Here is a 17,771-nt window from a genome sequence, read left to right on the forward strand (position 1 = left end):
ATGTATGTTGTGCCTTGGTAATGATGCTGATGAAGAGGGACAGATTAATTTATGCAATTTACAATTATGCATTGTACAAGTCAATGCAAAGATATCATGCACTACAAATGATAACTACTGTTTCATAGCTTCCCCAACATGTACAGTATGGACAATTTGTGTATAAAGCCAGATCCAACAGCAAAGCTCTCTCACTGGGACAAAGATCTGACATCCCATTTGTATTTTTTTGATATTTGACTTGAGAGGGTTGGACTCCTGGGAAAGACTGTAGATATAGAGATGACTAAATCAATGTACCAGGGATGTAATGGAGGGTAACAACACGAATTAGTGCACATTTCAAAATTTTAAAAATGTGTTGATGGTAGAGCTGTAATCGGGCCTTAAAAGTTAGGCCGAAAGTTGTTCCGACAAGGCCGAGCCCAACAGAATTCGCCCGAGTCTGACAAGTACATTTTGATTGACAGCTGTTTAAAAGCCAGAACCCAACATTATTCAAATGTGCGAACAGTTCTTTTGGCTTTTGTCAAGAATGAGTCATTTATAATTTTTTTTAACATAATTTATTCATGACTAATGTAGGCTATAGGCCACTTGGAAGTTGAAACAAAGAAATAAAGTCCTCCAGAGGCCACCCTCCGTTTCACCTCCTCAGCATCCATTTTTGCACTAATCGAAATGACCTGACTGCGCATTTACCGCGCAACCCGGAGTGCAAGCCCGAGCCCACGTAAAATGATAGAAATTAAGACGGAACCCATCGGGTCCCGTCGGGTTCGGGCAAAGATCTTCAGCTCTAGTTCATGGCATAGCCTGACATTTACTCACTTGAATGGTAGCAGATCATGATCTCATTTCTTTCTAACTGTACACACAGATTTTGTTTTATTTTCAAACTTGTAATTTTCAGACCCAACCACTGCTGACTCTAGTGACATCACCTGAGGCAATTTATCAGATTTCGCTGGCAGCTCTCTCTGGAGCCAAAAAATACTTAATACAATCTGTTTTTTTTAACACGTAGGCAGGTTACTAGACTATGATGTGTAAATTCGGCGAGTCTCCCTTTATCAATTCAATAAGAAATAACGTTACAGAGCATCGTATCTTGAGGTGCAGATGGTTTTCTTTTTACAGACCGGAGTTTAGGCTACAATGTGTCCTTTGTTTACCACAGTAACGTTAAATCACCGGCGTAGGTGTGATCAAGGCAACACGTGGCCTAGGCCTAAACAAATCTGTTTATTTGATGTATGCCAGCTGTAAACTTTGCTGCTTTGTGAAATGCCAGATTAAATGGTACAAATGCACGAAAGAAGAAAAAAAAAACTATTTTAACACAGCTGCTGTGGGGGAGGCGAGCAGACGAGTCGCATCTCCACTCCAACTAGCGGATGTGTTTTACTTTTCTTTTCTCTCATACTTTCTCACTTCCCTCCTCTACTTATACCAACCTCGGCGTTGTCAGGCAGGTGCCAACATATTTCGTATCTGTGTCTCGTTTCGTCTCTAATCAATTCATACTATAGCAATGGCGTTTTAGGGTAGGCCTATGTGGATCGGCAGATTGTAATTAATAACAAACCGTTTTTGTAGTTTTGTGTTTTTGCTCCGCGCTGTGAAGTCTTCAAAAGCGGCAGCCTGCATCCGCCCGTTAAAGATTGAGAAGACTGACAAGAAAGGTAATTGTCTTTTCCTTTGTCTTGATACACAATGATGCTGAGGTTTCTATCCTACGATATTCTATGCTATTCTCATCTATTTGGAAATTTGATTAAGACTCCATAATGTGGGCACAAACCTAAACTTTTAACGTTTCAACATTACAACTTTAAAATAAACATCTGAGATGTTCAGGGTGTGTTCTTACTCTCTCACTAGAACAAAAAGAGAATTGTGAATGTGTAAAATACATTTTTATTATATATAGAAAATAAAATAAAAGCATGTTAGCCTACATGAAGTAAGAACACTGAGGGTTTGATCCATGTTTTCTTACTTTATCTATTTAATAGCCTACTTCTTGCTCCAAGAGTAGACAGAGTATAAAACTAAGACTTATTCTTGAGAGATAATTTAGACAGTTGAATTGTGGAAAAAACACTGATTAAAGTGTCCCATTTACGTGATGGAGGTCTTTCCATCTATGTGTATGTGTCATGGCAGGTGGTTTTGAGGTTATGACTTATTACTTCTGCCTCTTTAATACAATTGTCAAATTGTCAATGTAATGCGTCAGAGAAGTCATAAGAAACCAGCAGCAGTATTTTATTGATTATGAACAAAAGAACCATCAAGATTTATATCTATCACTATATCAAACAATAACAAACAGATACAATCCTCTTCCATTATCAGATTATCATTTATGAGGAAAACGGCAGAATCATGACTGGTTATCAGGGAGATACATTGGCGTTAATGGAGACAGACCCGTCATATGTACAGTATGTGTCTGATAGTACAGCAAACATAGTGTTAATGAGCTCCTGTTAAAGTCTTCAGGATCAAGCTGTGAATTCTGGGTCACACCCAAGCACAAATCTTTACTTCCGTATACTTTGTTATATACAGTATGTAATGCTTTACACTTCAACCTCTCTCTGTGAATTTAAAATGTCTGTTACGAAAAGAAAAGTGGATGTCATCTGCCACATGCAGTACTCACCAGTTGACTACTTCGATATGGTTTAAGCAGATATTTCGTATTTGTCATGCAAAACATTTTATTAAGAGCCACGCTGCTGTCATTTTCTACGGTAGGCCGCATGTTGTATGAGAAGAATCTGTTCATTGTCTGGAGGAACATGGTTTCAGTTAAATGAACAATTTGCTAAAGCAATTAAGTTTCTGTCTTTTAAAAGTAAGACAACAGAGTGCTTGCAGATACCTTGTGTTTGTAATGTATCCTCTCTTCCTCAGTAGATTTCCCTCTTCAAATCTGAGAGGTTCGATCTGTTTGGACAGAATGACAGCCATCATTAGAGAGAAGGACCAACACCTGACCACGCTGCAGAGACCCAGCAGAAGTGAGATGAGCCGAGAGGGCCTGAAGAACTAAGTAAAACATTATGTGAAGCGTGTATGAAGCTCACTGCTGGAGAACTGCTGACTGTACAAAAACTTCTCCATACGAGAGACGTTATAGGTCAGTTCAACAAGCTGAATGACCACTGGCATCTCTAGGCGTGGAGATACCACAAGGCAGGGCTACAAATCACCTGCTATTAAAACTACCTCCTGAACACGGGAGTACAACACACACAGATGAGTGATCGCCGACTTTGACTACCTCGTGAATTCTGTTCCTCTTCAAGTTCCAGAGAAATACTTTTTCCCCCATAGAACCACCAAAATCTAGAGGAGTGAGACTGTCGGAGGCAACTATGGACGGCCTGGAAGAGATGTCGGTGAAGTGTGTCCTGGTCGGGGACAGTGCGGTGGGCAAGACGGCGCTGCTGGTCCGCTTCACCTCAGAGACTTTCCCGGACACGTACAAGCCCACAGTGTTTGAGAACACAGGGGTGGAGGTGTATATGGACGGTGTTCAGATCAGCTTGGGGCTGTGGGACACAGCGGGCAATGACAACTTTAGACAAATCCGACCGAGATCCTACCAGCAGGCCGACGTCGTCCTCGTCTGCTACTCTGTGGCCAACCCTAACTCGCTGGCCAGCGTTCAGCATAAGTGGATGGCTGAGATTCGAGAGAACTTGCCCAAGGTGCCAGTGCTGGTTGTGGCCACCCAGACGGATCTGCGGGAGATGGGGGTGCATCGGGCCAGCTGCATCTCAGCGGTGGAGGGGAGACGTGTGGCTCATGAAGTCCACGCTAAAGGCTACCTGGAGTGCTCCTCCTTAAGCAACCGTGGCGTGCAACAGGTGTTTGAACATGCAGTGCGGACGGCCGTAAACCAGGCCAGGAAACAGGCCAGGAAACGGATGTTCAGCATTAACCAGTGCAAGGTCTTTTGACCTTTGACCTTAGACTTGGTGGGCACCTGAGCCTTCATGAGAAGACTTTTTCAAGTGTGCTGTTCAAACTCAGAAAGGGCCTGTAGAGGTACTAGAACCCAAAGCTGTATTTCTCCGTATATACGTAGGGTTCTTTTTTGCTAACCGTGTGTCCTGCCCGCCCCAAAAGACTCCACTAAACTCAAACTAAAAAAAAAAGAATACTTTGATTTAGTCATGCAAATGTAAACTGGTGAAAGTTCTACTTTTGTGTGATCCAGTGAGAGATGTGAAGAAAAGAGTTAATCTTTAATTCTTCTGATCTGCTTGTGAATTAAACCACAGCTCATCACATGGAGGTGTTTTTAGATGGGGCATTGGAGAATTTCAGAAATACTTCATAAAGAACTTTTGCTGTGAAAGGCTTACTTTAATTAAAGCATTTGAAGCTTTAATATTGACAGAGCTGACTTAAACTCTTCAGAATAAGGACATGTGGGTGTTAGCTCAGAGAGCCCAACGGGTCCATTTGTGCTGCATCGGGCTCTAAATATACTCTATTATTTCTTCAGAGAGGATTACATTTCCTTAGACTTGAACAGGAAATAAACTGTCAATAGGTCGAAGCAGGCTATATGTTTCTCTCGGTTATACATGCATTTTATATGCTATATAGCTTTCAAATCTATTTATAAGATACCTGTGTTTTTATTGTTTGAAATGTATACACAGACATCGGTTGCATTGAAATGAAATTTGACTTATACATGACAGTCAACACACATCAATTATTGAAAAAAACATAAAACATATACATAAAAAGTTTGTTTTGATATAAACAAAATATAATTGAGAAGTTTGTTTAATAATTTAATATTGGTAGAGGATTGAAACTTTTTTAAAATTCAACAATAAAGTAAAGGGACATGATACATAAACATTGTCTGAAATGTTCACACTTTTTATTGAAACTATATGCCACATATTAGCAGATTTTGTGGATTTTTTTAAAATTGTATTTTTATTTTATTTAACTCTATACCTCCTTTTAGAAAACTATAAGAAACATTTGAAGACATGACCTGCTACTATGTATCTTGCAAACTGTCCCTGTTGTCCATAAATTAAAACTAAGGATTCATCACATTGACAGAGTATTGTTGAATTTATTGAGAAAAAAAAAACACTGGGAAATAATCTACAAGTGTTTGAAATATTGGGTTAGGGTTACCCTAACCCCAACCCAGTCATTTTCCCTAATGATGGCTGTGTTATCTCCCATTGGTTTCCCTTTCTATCTTTTTGAGGGAGTTTGCATTGGATTTGAATATAAGTGTGCATTTATTATGAAAGTTCCCTTTTCTGCCTTTCTTGACTTACACTTTGTCTGAACCCAAATAAACTCCATAAGAATCATATAAAAGGTATGATGTATACACTTTGTAGGTATTTTGTTTTGTATCTTGTATTATTTTGGCCACTTCCAGACAGATTTCATAGAGTATTAAATGTGTGATGTACCTACTTATATTACATCTTTTGTATCCCATATATGTCATATCAAAACACATACACTGTGGAGTATTTCACTACCGTTTGCCAAACCTATTGTATGAAATCTGTATTAGAATTCACATTATATTAGATTCATATACAAATAATGTAATTTGTACATTTTTACAATGTATGATTTAAATTGTGATTTAATTTTTTTGGAGTGGTATCACATCTTTGACTCTGACCAGATTATCAAAGGATATTTGTTGAATGATTAGTAGGTCAAACAATTTTGTTTACGAAGCCAACAAACTATGCTGTCAGACATACGTGCTGTGTGTCTTTATTACAGTATTCATACAGTAATGCTTAATTGAGTGGCAAGACATGAAAATAACGGAAGAGTTGCATACTTAATAAATAGAATTATCTCAGTGAAAAAGTAACAAAGATTGCGAGAGACAGCTTAGTCAATGAGAACAACACATAGCTAGTGTGACAATGTATAGCTAACATACACACACAACGCACCTGGCCTGACCCACAATAGAGAAGAGATGGAGACGTAAGGTAGTAGATCCCACGTGTGACATTAAATCTTTGTATCTCTCCTAGTTAAGTTTGATGGATGGTTTATCCTTTGAACCTAATACACACCAGTGCCGTCTTGTATATAAGTAGGTACAGAATAAGTTTTATGTCCATAAATGTGACATATGTAGGTCTCTATGTGTGTGTCCGGAGGTTTGAATATGGACGTGAGAGGATGATATGAGAAAATAAAGGCTGTGTTAAAAGATTTATTGTAGCTGAATGATAATGAAAGCACAAAAAAAGACGACCAGGAACAGCAAACAACCAGGAAAAAGCTCAGAAAAGCTGCCTCCCCCCCATGCTTCTTTCCCGCTCTTTCTCTACATTTCTCTGTCTAATGTGGTGTTCATAGCTGCTGAGGATGAGAGATACAATACAAGCTTTTCAAGGATACGCTGAAAACACTAACCACATCCCAACACACATTATAAAGTCAAACTTGTGCAAACACACACAGCGACTCTAAGTTACTCAGTTCTCACACACATTTACTCATTCAGTCCATGTGCACACACTTACTTATGTGCTTAAATACATAACCATACATTCACACTCATCATACAGAGTCATGTAGATAACAAATGCACAGGACAGTCCACATGAACATGGTATGTACTTTATGAAAGTCTCTCTTACTTGACATAGTATGACAAAATACCAAAACTTCTTAGTGAATACTGATGAACCATTTAATATTGGAAATTATATATATCATAGTACTTATTGTTATTTTACTACCATAAACCTCAAATTATTATTGTCTTTTTACAAGTTGTTTAGGACACTTAACATCTGACACAGACACCCCGAGTATGGTCAGATTCATTCACAAAACAGCTCTCCTATTGAGTTTACTACATATAATCCATTATTATATTTATACTCAAAATATAGTATTTGTTTGAATACTGTCTGCATGTTTGTAGTTTTGACAAAGTGACAAAGAGAAAACACTTTGAGTTTAACATGTTTGACTGCCTGCTGTGGCCAGATCTTTCATCTCTCATTGTGCTCTCTTCTCCCACAACTACCGCAATGCCTCATTCTCACACACACACACACACACACACACACACACACACACACACACACACACACACACACACACACACACACACACACACACACACACACACACACACACACACACACACACACACACATATTCTGACATACTTCTCAAGGGCCTCTGATGGGTTATCCAATGCACTGATAAATTAGCCTTTTTCACAGCAGACATTTTGACATGTCATAGCAGAGGTGCACATGTGTACAGTAACTAATAACATTAGTAATGTCCTCATTTCATTTAGGTGTTGTTCCAGGGTTCTGGTATTGTACTCATTGACATGGTTTAGTGCTAAACCTAAATGAAACAGAGCCATCATTAATCTGCTATAGCTGTGCTTTTTCTGACTATAAATCAGCTCATTCTTAGCAGCTAATTCTCAGTTGCAGGGGTGGAAGGTAACTGAGTACATTTACTCAACTACTGTAAGTAAGGTACTTAAGATAAAGTAAGATTAACAATATAAAATAGAATCATAAAACGTTATTATTGAAAAAGTATGAACATATTAATGCATCAATAATTATAATCCAATAATATAATTCACATTTTCTGAAATGAGCCATTCTGCATAATGAGTGCTTTTACTTTTGGTACTTTAAGTGTATTTTGATTGCAATACATATGTACTTTTACGTAAATAACATTTTAAATGCAGGACATTTACCAGTTACCCTTATTTCTACACTGGTAAAAGATCTGAATACTTCTTAACCCCCTGCTCAGTTGTGTGCAACTTTGTACTATGTGTCATAAAGTAAAAAATATCAGGCTTTAGCTACATAGAATAGTTGTTAGTAGGATCAGTTCATTATTGCTTTTGTTTTCTAATGTGATTTGTTAACTATAAGGAAAATATAGAATGTCAGCAGACTTAATCAAGTCAACCACACAACTTACTTTATACTGTATAAAATGACTTCTACGACTGCAGACGAGCATTGTTTACTAGACATTGCTGTATTACTGCATACACACACACTTCCTTAGCTGTTACTACACCACTGCTTTTTCTGTTGTTCTCTGTGTCTCTACCTTTCTGTCATTCTCTTACCCTCTGAAGTACCCCCGCTGTCTTCTGCCCCACTCTCTCCCCAATTTACTGAAAAAACACTCTCTTCTTTTTGTACAGTGCATGCATTATATTATACTTTTGCTCAGCATACAAACACACATTTACTCCTTATCTGTCTGCCTGCCTGTCTGTCTCTCTCTCTCACACACACACACACACACACACACACACACACACACACACACACACACACACACACACACACACACACACACACACACACACACACAGGAAACACCTGTCCTATGCTAGCTCAGTACCACAGAAACTCAGTGACACATTAACACATCACCGTGTGCAGTACTCTGCAGAATAACAGAGTAGAACAACGTCAGTAACAATTCTTACTGATGTTGTTTGCTGCAAAAGTGATGAATTACTGTAAGCTGCAAGGACCCTGTCTGCTTCTTTTGAAGTGGGTTAATTGCAGTACAGATTCAAATGTATATTTAAGTAAAAAACATAAAGATTTTTTGAAGAACACTTGTCCTCGGCGGTTCTCATATTAAAGATATATTCTGAATATTATAAATATAGTCATCACACCCAAATTAATACTCTTGCTTTAGACTAGTGTCTACAAGAGTGATTTCTCCAGCCTCTGAATATTTATCCACATGTCCATGTATATTTCAATATATAATAAAAAGTGATGTATCTACATTTTGTATAAATACTATATATTCTAAAACCTGAACTAATGTGCAGCATTTTTGGACATTGTAGGAAAAAAAGGCTTGCTGCATAAAGGCTATATTTTTTAAGTTTTGCAAGTATTTTTGCCATCTTTCAGTAACGCCCTTCATCACATTTACATTTACACAATCTACCAACTCTCAACCAGCAGCTTATCTCCTTTTTGGGGGAAGATAATTTAACCAGAAACCTTTTGTTTTACTGGTCTACTGTTCTTCTCTAACTAACCTCTGTGATGTCTGTGACGTTTGAGGACAATATATAAAAGAACCTACAGGCATATATATATATATATATATATATATATATATATATATAAAACGTTCACTATATAGATAGATACTATACAACTACAACTATACACCCATACACAACTACACACAACATCCACAACAATACAACAATTTTGTATCTTAAAATCTTAAAGTGACCAAGTGGTAAAAGTGATGAGTGGATTGTTTTTCCACTGGCTTGTAAGTCCATCAAAACACCACAACAATGCATGTTAAACAGCAGTATTATAAATAAAATAAATAAATTTACGTTAAACCTTAAAGATGTCATGACTGCTGGCCAACTGAAACCTGATCCTTGATCTGTGTGAAGTTCATTGCCATGTCACATGTATGACATGTGTCATGACATGTGTCATGACGTGTGTGTGTTCATCTTGAATGACCTGAGATAGGTAAGAAAGTGTCACTGTATGTGTGTGACTGACACATGTCATTAGCTGTGTAATGCAGTAAGATTCTGTGTGTGTGTGTGTGTGTGTGTGTGTGTGTGTGTGTGTGTGTGTACGTACGTGTATGCGTGCGTGTGTGTGTGTGTGTGTGTGTGTGTTTGTGTGTGTGTGTGTGTGTGTGGTACAGCTTGTGGTCATGTACACAAGTGGATAGGGCTGCAGGCATCATATTTCACCCAGTGCCTGTGAGCAATATGATACTGCAGTGTACCTGTGTTTGTGTGTGTGTGTGTGTGTGTGTGTGTGTGTGTGTGTGTGTGTGTGTGTGTGTGTGATAGCCCCAGGTCCTGTTCCAGAGCAACGATCACACACAGCGAGAGACAGCGGCAGAGAGGCAAACTGCGACTAACAACTACCGAAGCATTCAGAGCTTCTTACAGGATGTAACATTTTAAGAATTTTCTGTGGTCTTGCTCAGCGTCAGCAGGGGAGAATGGAGATCAGAATAGAGTGATGCTCTGGATTTGGATCCAGGCTTTTTCAGCGACTGTTTTGCTGAATAATTGATCCCTCCGCTTGTGACTGGTTGAAAATGAGGAAGGCAGTGCTGATGGTTTGGATCTGCCTTTTGGTGCGAGGTCAGTTCTGCATGATGGATCATATATGGTTTGATCTTTATATCTGACTGATATTGTAAAGCCAACTCTGACTTGTTTTCTTCTCTTGTCTCTGCAATTCCCTGACATTTAGTCTTTTGTAACCTTTGCTGTTGTAACCACCCTCTGCTCTCCTCTTGCCCCCTCAGTGTCCCATGGTGCTCAGGGTCATTATGCCCGAAAACTTCTGGCTGACCTGATGGAGGACTACTCCAATGCTTTGAGGCCAGTGGACGAAACAGACAAAGCCCTCAATGTCTCCCTGCAGATCACCCTATCACAGATCAAAGATATGGTTAGTAGAGAGGAAACTCAGATATGTTTCATTACTCAGCATAGATTTAGAGGTATTAATATGCATATACAACCATTTACAAGAATCTCTTCAGATGGGTCTTTAAGTTGTTCCACCCTGGCTGACAATATCACATATACATATATTATGTACCTTCTTGTTCCAACACTTCATTGAAGCTATAGGACACCTACACTGAATGAAATATACAAATCCAAGAGACAACATGTAAAGCTGGGTTTACCTGTGGCTGCTTCAGACTTTAAGAGGATAAATCTCTAACTGCCAAATGATTAAGGTGGTTATAGGAAAACAGAGATCAAAATCTGTTGTTGTTTATGGCTGACTTCAAACTGTCACAGATTCAAGATTTAAAGATTAAAAATTCAAAGGTTTTATTTGCCACATGCTCATACAATACGTGAAGTAAAATGCAGGGTGGCATACTCTTTTCTTTATAAAATTAGATTTATTTCTCAATATATACACACATAAATTAAATACATGAAATATAAATAAACATTCATTTTCACCAATTGAAACTTCAACAATATGATCAGCGCCTTTGCAGGGTGGCATACACTGTCTGTGCTAAAAAGCCTGAAATAAGGAATAGACATTAGAATAAGAGTAAAAACAAGAATTAAGAATTATTAGGTCACGTTTTCTAGTATCAAAGGTACGCAGAGACTGACAGAACCACGTTGACAAGGAATATAAATTAAGTTATATATTAAGTTAGTTAGAACTAAATTAGAGTGCTACTGTATGGCCAATGCAACCAAGGCTTAAAAGAGTATTCCAGCATTTCAGTACTGCACTTTCATAAAGTATGGGATTTGCGAAGAAAGATAAAAAAAAAAAAGAAAGGTCAGAATAAATGCAGCAGAGGCCAATAATTTCCATTTACCTCCAAAAACATCGGGTCCCACACTGTCGCCTGTTTTGTTAGATCCTTCCTGACTGGTTAACTTCCAGTTTGTAACTCAAGCTTTCAGTTACATATCTGCAGTCTCCATTCCCAAGCTGAGATACCTGGGTGATGTCACTTGAGTCAGACTTTGACAAAGATCCTCTAGAGCCACAGGCTGTGTAGTTCTCCCAGTGACTAATGAATTAACATGTAAATCAGTGGAGTGCCCCATTAATGTGCTCATGGTTAAGAGCTACATAGTCTATATCCTTCGCGTTCAACTTCTGGGATTGCTCCGGTGCTGCAGGAAATTCCACTGGATGCATGTATTTTCCGTTTTCTTCCGCTTTTTTTGTGGTGGATTTATGAGGACTATTGTTGACTGCTCCTCAGATCTCTGCAGAGTAAATTGAGACAGCTAGCTAGACTATCTGTCCAATCTGAGTTTTCTCTCGCACGACTATTTTGCAGCGTCTCTGTGCGCAGTTTACCACCGCCCATGACGATTCTGATTAGTTTAAAGAAATGCCATTAAACCAGAGCACGTTTTCCTCCCATCCCTGAATGCTATGTGGAGTAGCCAGACCCTCCTTCAGCACGCTTTGGAGGAGGGTCTGGCAAAGCGAGACTAAGATACAGAACAAATGTTTGGCTCTCACACTGTACAAAGTGCTGCCTTCAGTCTTCTGTTCCTGTAGAGACCACCAGAGGCCAGCACTGAATAGCATTATACTGGAGTACAAAGAATGGGCTAGTGGCTGGCTTAACTCAGTTGGTAGAGCAGGAGCACACATATAGAGGTTTACTCCTCGACGTGGTGGCCACGGGTTTGACTCCGACCTGCGGCCCTTTGCTGCATGTCATTCCCCCCCTCTCTCCCCTTTCATGTCTTCATCTGTTCTGTGGAAATAAGGCCTAAAATGCCCCAAAAATAATCTTAAAAAAAAAAGAATGGGCTGCATCCAGTCTGAATTTGAATCTGTCAGTCTGTCAGAATTAGTTATTCAGGAACTTGATGTTACCTATCTCTCTTTCCAATGTCTTTGTGTGTGTGTGTGTGTGTGTGTAGGATGAGAGGAACCAGGTGTTAACCACGTACCTGTGGATCAGGCTGGTCTGGTATGACGCCTACCTGAAGTGGAACAAGGAGGACTATGACGACCTTGAGATGATCAACATCCCCAGCGACCTGGTTTGGAAGCCGGACATCGTCCTCTATAACAAGTCAGTAACAAGAGACAGCTTGCAGTGCACCTATAATGCAGCAGTGTGTGTATCTGACTGATGTGTCCTTTCCTCTGTATGTCTGTGTAGGGCAGATGAGGACTCTTCAGGTGCATCCAGCACTAATGTGAAGCTGCGGTATAACGGAGAGATCGTCTGGGACTCTCCAGCCATCACAAAGAGCACGTGTGTGGTGGACGTCTCCTACTTCCCCTTCGACTGGCAGCAATGCAAACTCACCTTCGGCTCCTGGACCTACAATGGCAACCAGGTGTGTTTAAGAAGGGGGGTGACAGGGGTGAATGAGACAGGGATCACACCTTCTATCTAGTTATATGAATCAGTTAATATTCTGGGTTTAAGACTGTCTATTATTTAGAAGGCTGTAAATGCTTAAGTCTGATGAATTAACTCGATCGTGACTGCTCCTGAGAGGAACACCCCCCTAAAAGTGATATTCTGCCCACACTCGTGACCTTCAAATGTAACTTCTAAAATATTTGTTTTTTTTGTATGTTTGCTTATTAAAAGGTGATGATATGTTAAAGTTGTGTTCACAATTTGTTTATGCTGCCCTCAAGTGACCAAGAAATCAGTTATTGCAGGTTTAAGTCACTTTCAAACTTTGAGGTTTCAAGGAGGGCAAAGCGCTCTGAAGCAGTAATGGGTTCATTCACCCAAATGACAAAACATCTTATGTCTAACTTTTTTTTTTATAATTTGGGTGAACCAACATTTTAAGGAGCAAAAGCCAAATAGGATGACAGAGCATTTTATTCTGATGTATGTGTTCCTTTGGTGGAACTGAAACTCTAAATAATTTATACAGTAGGTATATCTGTTTATCTATCTATCTGTTCAGGGTGCGAACTACGGGGGAGCTGGGGAGCTCGGCTCCCCTTAATAAGACATGGGCTCCCCTGAAAACGTGATTTGTGAAATTTTGGGGGGGTCTGTCACTAAAAATATTAACAGTGTGTAATTGTGACGTGCTATTTCAGTTTTGTGTAATGTGATCATCGTGGATGATCACATTACATGTCATTCAGCTGACGCTTTTATCCGAAGCGACTTTCAATTCTATATATGTCAGAGGTCACACGCCTCTGGAGCAACTATGGGTTAAGTGTCTTGCTCAGGGACACATTGGTTGATGTATCGTAGTGGGAATCAAACCCTGGTCTCCCACACCAAAGGAATGTGTCATATCCACTGCGTCACCACCCTATTGCAAAAATATCATTAATTTATGCATGACGGCGATTTAAACCTAATTCACTTCAATAATGATAACTATACTATATATGCTATTCTTGTCATGAGCATCAAGACGTGGCGGCGCTGCGACATTAATAGCACAACCTGCTGCAAGCCCTGTTGGCACACCTCCCGCTGGGGTGACAACGCAAGAAGCTGAAGAAATAATGTCCTCTCTGGCTGAAGATGGTGGTGGTAACAGCTCGTCAGAGGCTGGTCACGATCCTAACCCCTCTTGCTCCTCTCTCCCGTTAAATTGGAACAGCCAGCAGTGGAGAAACTGGAAGAGCCGATATACATGGCTGTTTGTTAACCCTTGTGTCGTCTTTAACCCTTGAGAGAGATTATCTATTGATGGAATAGCTGACAGTATGACGCCTTTGCATCTTGAGCAAAGTCACACTTGGCCATTGGCTGCATCCTTTGGTTTTATTCAGAATAGATGCAAGTAACAGCTGCATGTTTTTCATTTCACCTTTTCACATTTTAATAGCAAAGTTCTTGTTATTTTCAGGTTGGAGGCAATTCCAAGTGAAACTCCCAATACACTTTTGTTTGCAGAGTAAAGTTGAAGCTCAAACAGAACATGTTAGAGACCGTTTCCCCTGCAGGGAGATCACAAACTAGTGTTGCTCCTCCGAAAGGCCTCAGGCAATACTTTAACTACAGTCTGCACACACTATGAGCACACGGCACTTTGTTCAAATGCTAACACGCTGCTGGCAAAACGGGATGGAAGCTTGGGGTGTGTCGCTTAGGCCTAATTGAACGGAGGAATTAAATTATTCTTTGGTAGCCTGAGTAACTTTAACCGTTGTTCATGTGAAATCTCAAAGACAGCCTGATGCTTTGTTTATAGACTATTTGTGGGTGGCTGTTTGACCTATCAATTCCTGTCGATTAAGTATAATAGGGTAAATGCTGTATAGTGCACACTTGTAGCTGTTATGTATCTTTCTAAGCGCACGCCCCCCCCCTGGTGAAAAAAAAGAAAGTGGGAAATATTTTTAACTATGGTGGTGAAGGCATGACCCACACTACTCTGCCTCTGATTGGCTAACCCTGGTATTTTTACCCTAACCTCACTCCTTATGCCCAAACCTAACCAACTGAACCAATCAGAGGGAGAGTAGGGCGGGTCATGACTTTGCCATCCTGGGGAAAAAAAGACATAGGCTATGGGTTATGTCCCACCATCTTGCTTACTACCTGTTATTGGCCTCAGTTCATGAATAAAAAGTGAATAACTTCTTGTTTTTAAACTATATGTGGGGAAATCTGGTTGTTAGTTTCTGCATCCACATGACATTAGCATATTTGCACGTGTTGATACCCACAATGTGTGTCCTCTACACAGGTGGATATCAGTTTGGGGATGGACAGTGGGGACCTGTCCGACTTTGTGGAGAATGTGGAGTGGGAGTGTCACGGCATGCCGGCAGTTAGAAACGTCATGATGTACGGCTGCTGCTCCGACCCTTACACTGAAATCACCTATACCCTGCTCCTGAAGCGCCGCTCCTCTTTCTACATCTTCAACTTGCTCCTGCCCTGCTTCCTCATCTCGTTCCTGGCCCCGCTGGGCTTCTACTTGCCGGCTGACTCAGGGGAGAAGGTTTCCCTCGGTGTCACAGTGCTGCTGGCGCTCACTGTGTTCCAGTTGTTGGTGGCTGAGAGCATGCCTCCTGCAGAGAGCATGCCCTATATAGGTTGGAATTATTCTCTCTGCATTTAGTTTTGCCTCATTATTGAACTATTTAAACTATATAATAATACAATGGATGAAACATTATGGTTTATAAAGACAACAATATTTATAGTAAGTCCACATTATGAGATAGTGTCTCATATGTTTGATTCAATTTTGACTAAGCAAGGCAAACGTTTGACTTATCATGTCCATAATGTTGACTTACCATGAGTATATTTATTATGAATTACTTTTCATCCATTTTCCTGGCAGGAATTTCCATGGCATGTCTTTCCAGATCATTGCTGATGAAGTGAATGTTCAGTGTCGTAGTCTACACATTAGGGCTGCTATGTATGCGTTGCCTTTCTTCTTCACAAATCTGTCCTGTCCTTTGTCCTCTCCTCTAGGGAAGTATTACATAGCCACAATGACTATGATCACGGCCTCCACTTCTCTCACCATCTTTATCATGAACATTCATTTCTGTGGTGCTGAGGCCAAGCCGGTCCCTCACTGGGCTAAGGTTCTCATCATAGACTACATGTCCAAAATCTTCTTCGTCTATGAGGTGGGGGAGAACTGCACCACGGCGGAGAGTGAGAGGACCCCGCTGTACCCCGAGAAATCTGTGAACGATCAGTGCAGCTACAACGATGACCATTTCCATGACTACCATCACGACAGCGACCCGTACAAGTACAGCAACGGCCACGGTGTGCATCATCACAAAGGCCAGGCGAACGGCAACGCCAACAATAGCCGTCACCATTACAACCACGCTTCCAGACTGGAGAGGGGCGAGGGGAAGCGAGACCCCAGACAGCACTACCCCCACATCAGGAGGGATGAACTGGACAACCAGGCCCCCCACCATCCACAAAACCTCAAGCACCTGAACGGAGGGCTGAAGGATCAGGTCCTCTATCCCATGGAGAAACTTCAAGTCCCAGCCTGCCCCGGCTGCTGCCCCTGCCTCCAACATAAACAGGTGCATCACCACAGCATCTCCATTTACTCACTTTACCCACTTATCTGATTACTCCTCTTCTTCTAAAGTTTCTTTAAGTGCTTGCTTTAGTTTGTTCTATCTGTCTCTTCCTCAGGTGGTGAAGAACATCCAGTACATCGCCAACTGCTTCCGCGAGCAGAAAGCTAATTGTGTCAAGGCAGCAGAGTGGAAGAAGGTTGCAAAGGTGATGGATAGGTTTTTCATGTGGATCTTCTTCATCATGGTGTTTCTCATGAGCATCCTCATCATTGCCAAGGCATCCTGACAGCCTCCTTCCTCATCATCTTTTTTACCATCATGATAACATTCATCCTCCGTCACTGATGGACCTCATGATTCACCTAATTTTTACTTTAATGCAACAGATGAAGACTATTTTATATGTGTGTCATTATTGTATTGTATTGTGTGTGTGTGTGTGTGTGTGTGGGCGGTCGTGTAGGTTCATTGTTGTTTTGTGCTTTGACATAAAGAGGACAAGGTCACTGCACACAAATTATCCGTTTAACCACACACGCACACAAGCACAGAAATTCACCAAAGCCTGCCGGTTAGTTAACGTCAGGTGTGCTTGCATGTGTGACGGAGCAGTAGAGCGGTAAGACAATCTAGGCCTCACTTGAACATGCATGGCCTGTCCATTATGGATTAGCTTACAGCCTGACATCCAGCTATAGGCATTACATTACTTACAATACGTTTTAGGAAACCAGATGAGGCTAGTTTCCAGAGTCCGTTACAATAAGAGCACCAGCAGATTAACCTTTAAATACTTATGAAACAACCTTTTGGTGTTTTTCTAGTCTAGGTGTTAAGAAATTGGTTTACATAAATTGCGCAATACTTCTATGTGAAACTTGAAGAGAAAGCGTGAATGTTTACTTTTCTAATTAACTTTTTAATGTGATGTTTGGACCTTAAAGGCTTCCCCCAGAGCGTGAACGGTGGATGTGCTGTACCTTTTGTCTAACTTAGGCTTTGCTTATTGGTCCAGTAAAAAATAAAACCTTTGATAACTTGTTGTTAAATATGATTTTACTCCCTGTCCCAGCAGTTTGTGTTATGGTACAAATCTAATTTGCTATACATGATGTATGTACACAGTTTACAAAACTGTCCATTTCTGTTTTTTTTGCATAGAAAATCTCTTTT

General features: G+C 40.3%; 2 protein-coding genes across 5 annotated transcripts; both read left to right on the forward strand.

The window, feature by feature from the left end:
* Positions 1 to 1,356: 1,356 nt before the first annotated feature.
* Positions 1,357 to 5,108, forward strand: rhoh (ras homolog family member H). 4 transcript variants are annotated; one of them, XM_031285855.2, is made up of 3 exons: positions 1,357 to 1,685; positions 2,926 to 3,064; positions 3,349 to 5,108. In XM_031285855.2, exon 3 carries the CDS (start codon positions 3,390 to 3,392, stop codon positions 3,975 to 3,977), a length of 588 nt encoding a protein of 195 aa, XP_031141715.1. In that variant the 5' UTR covers positions 1,357 to 1,685; positions 2,926 to 3,064; positions 3,349 to 3,389; the 3' UTR covers positions 3,978 to 5,108. The 4 variants fall into 4 exon arrangements, with proteins under 4 accessions (XP_031141715.1, XP_031141714.1, XP_031141712.1 ...); XM_031285854.2 differs by having other exon boundaries at positions 1,359 to 1,475; positions 1,600 to 1,685; positions 2,926 to 5,108; XM_031285852.2 differs by having other exon boundaries at positions 1,359 to 1,685; positions 2,926 to 5,108.
* Positions 5,109 to 9,852: 4,744 nt separating this feature from the next.
* On the forward strand, positions 9,853 to 17,647 carry chrna9a (cholinergic receptor, nicotinic, alpha 9a). Its single transcript, XM_031286082.2, has 7 exons — positions 9,853 to 10,210; positions 10,378 to 10,523; positions 12,506 to 12,660; positions 12,751 to 12,931; positions 15,275 to 15,626; positions 16,018 to 16,598; positions 16,714 to 17,647. The coding sequence occupies exons 1-7, from the start codon at positions 10,165 to 10,167 to the stop codon at positions 16,882 to 16,884; spliced, it is 1,632 nt and encodes a 543-aa protein (XP_031141942.1). The 5' UTR covers positions 9,853 to 10,164; the 3' UTR covers positions 16,885 to 17,647.
* Positions 17,648 to 17,771: the final 124 nt, after the last annotated feature.

Source organism: Sander lucioperca, chromosome 4 (genome assembly GCF_008315115.2).
Source record: "Sander lucioperca isolate FBNREF2018 chromosome 4, SLUC_FBN_1.2, whole genome shotgun sequence".
Taxonomy (NCBI): Eukaryota; Metazoa; Chordata; class Actinopteri; order Perciformes; family Percidae; genus Sander; species Sander lucioperca.

Coding starts and splice junctions, on each gene's coding strand:
- rhoh (XM_031285855.2), top strand. CDS start 3,390: ATGGACGGCCTGGAAGAGATGTCGGTGAAGTGTGTCCTGGTCGGGGAC.
- chrna9a (XM_031286082.2), top strand. CDS start 10,165: ATGAGGAAGGCAGTGCTGATGGTTTGGATCTGCCTTTTGGTGCGAG. Junction 12,932..15,274: donor GGACCTACAATGGCAACCAG/GTGTGTTTAAGA, acceptor TCCTCTACACAG/GTGGATATCAGTTTGGGGAT. Junction 16,599..16,713: donor CCTGCCTCCAACATAAACAG/GTGCATCACCAC, acceptor TCTCTTCCTCAG/GTGGTGAAGAACATCCAGTA.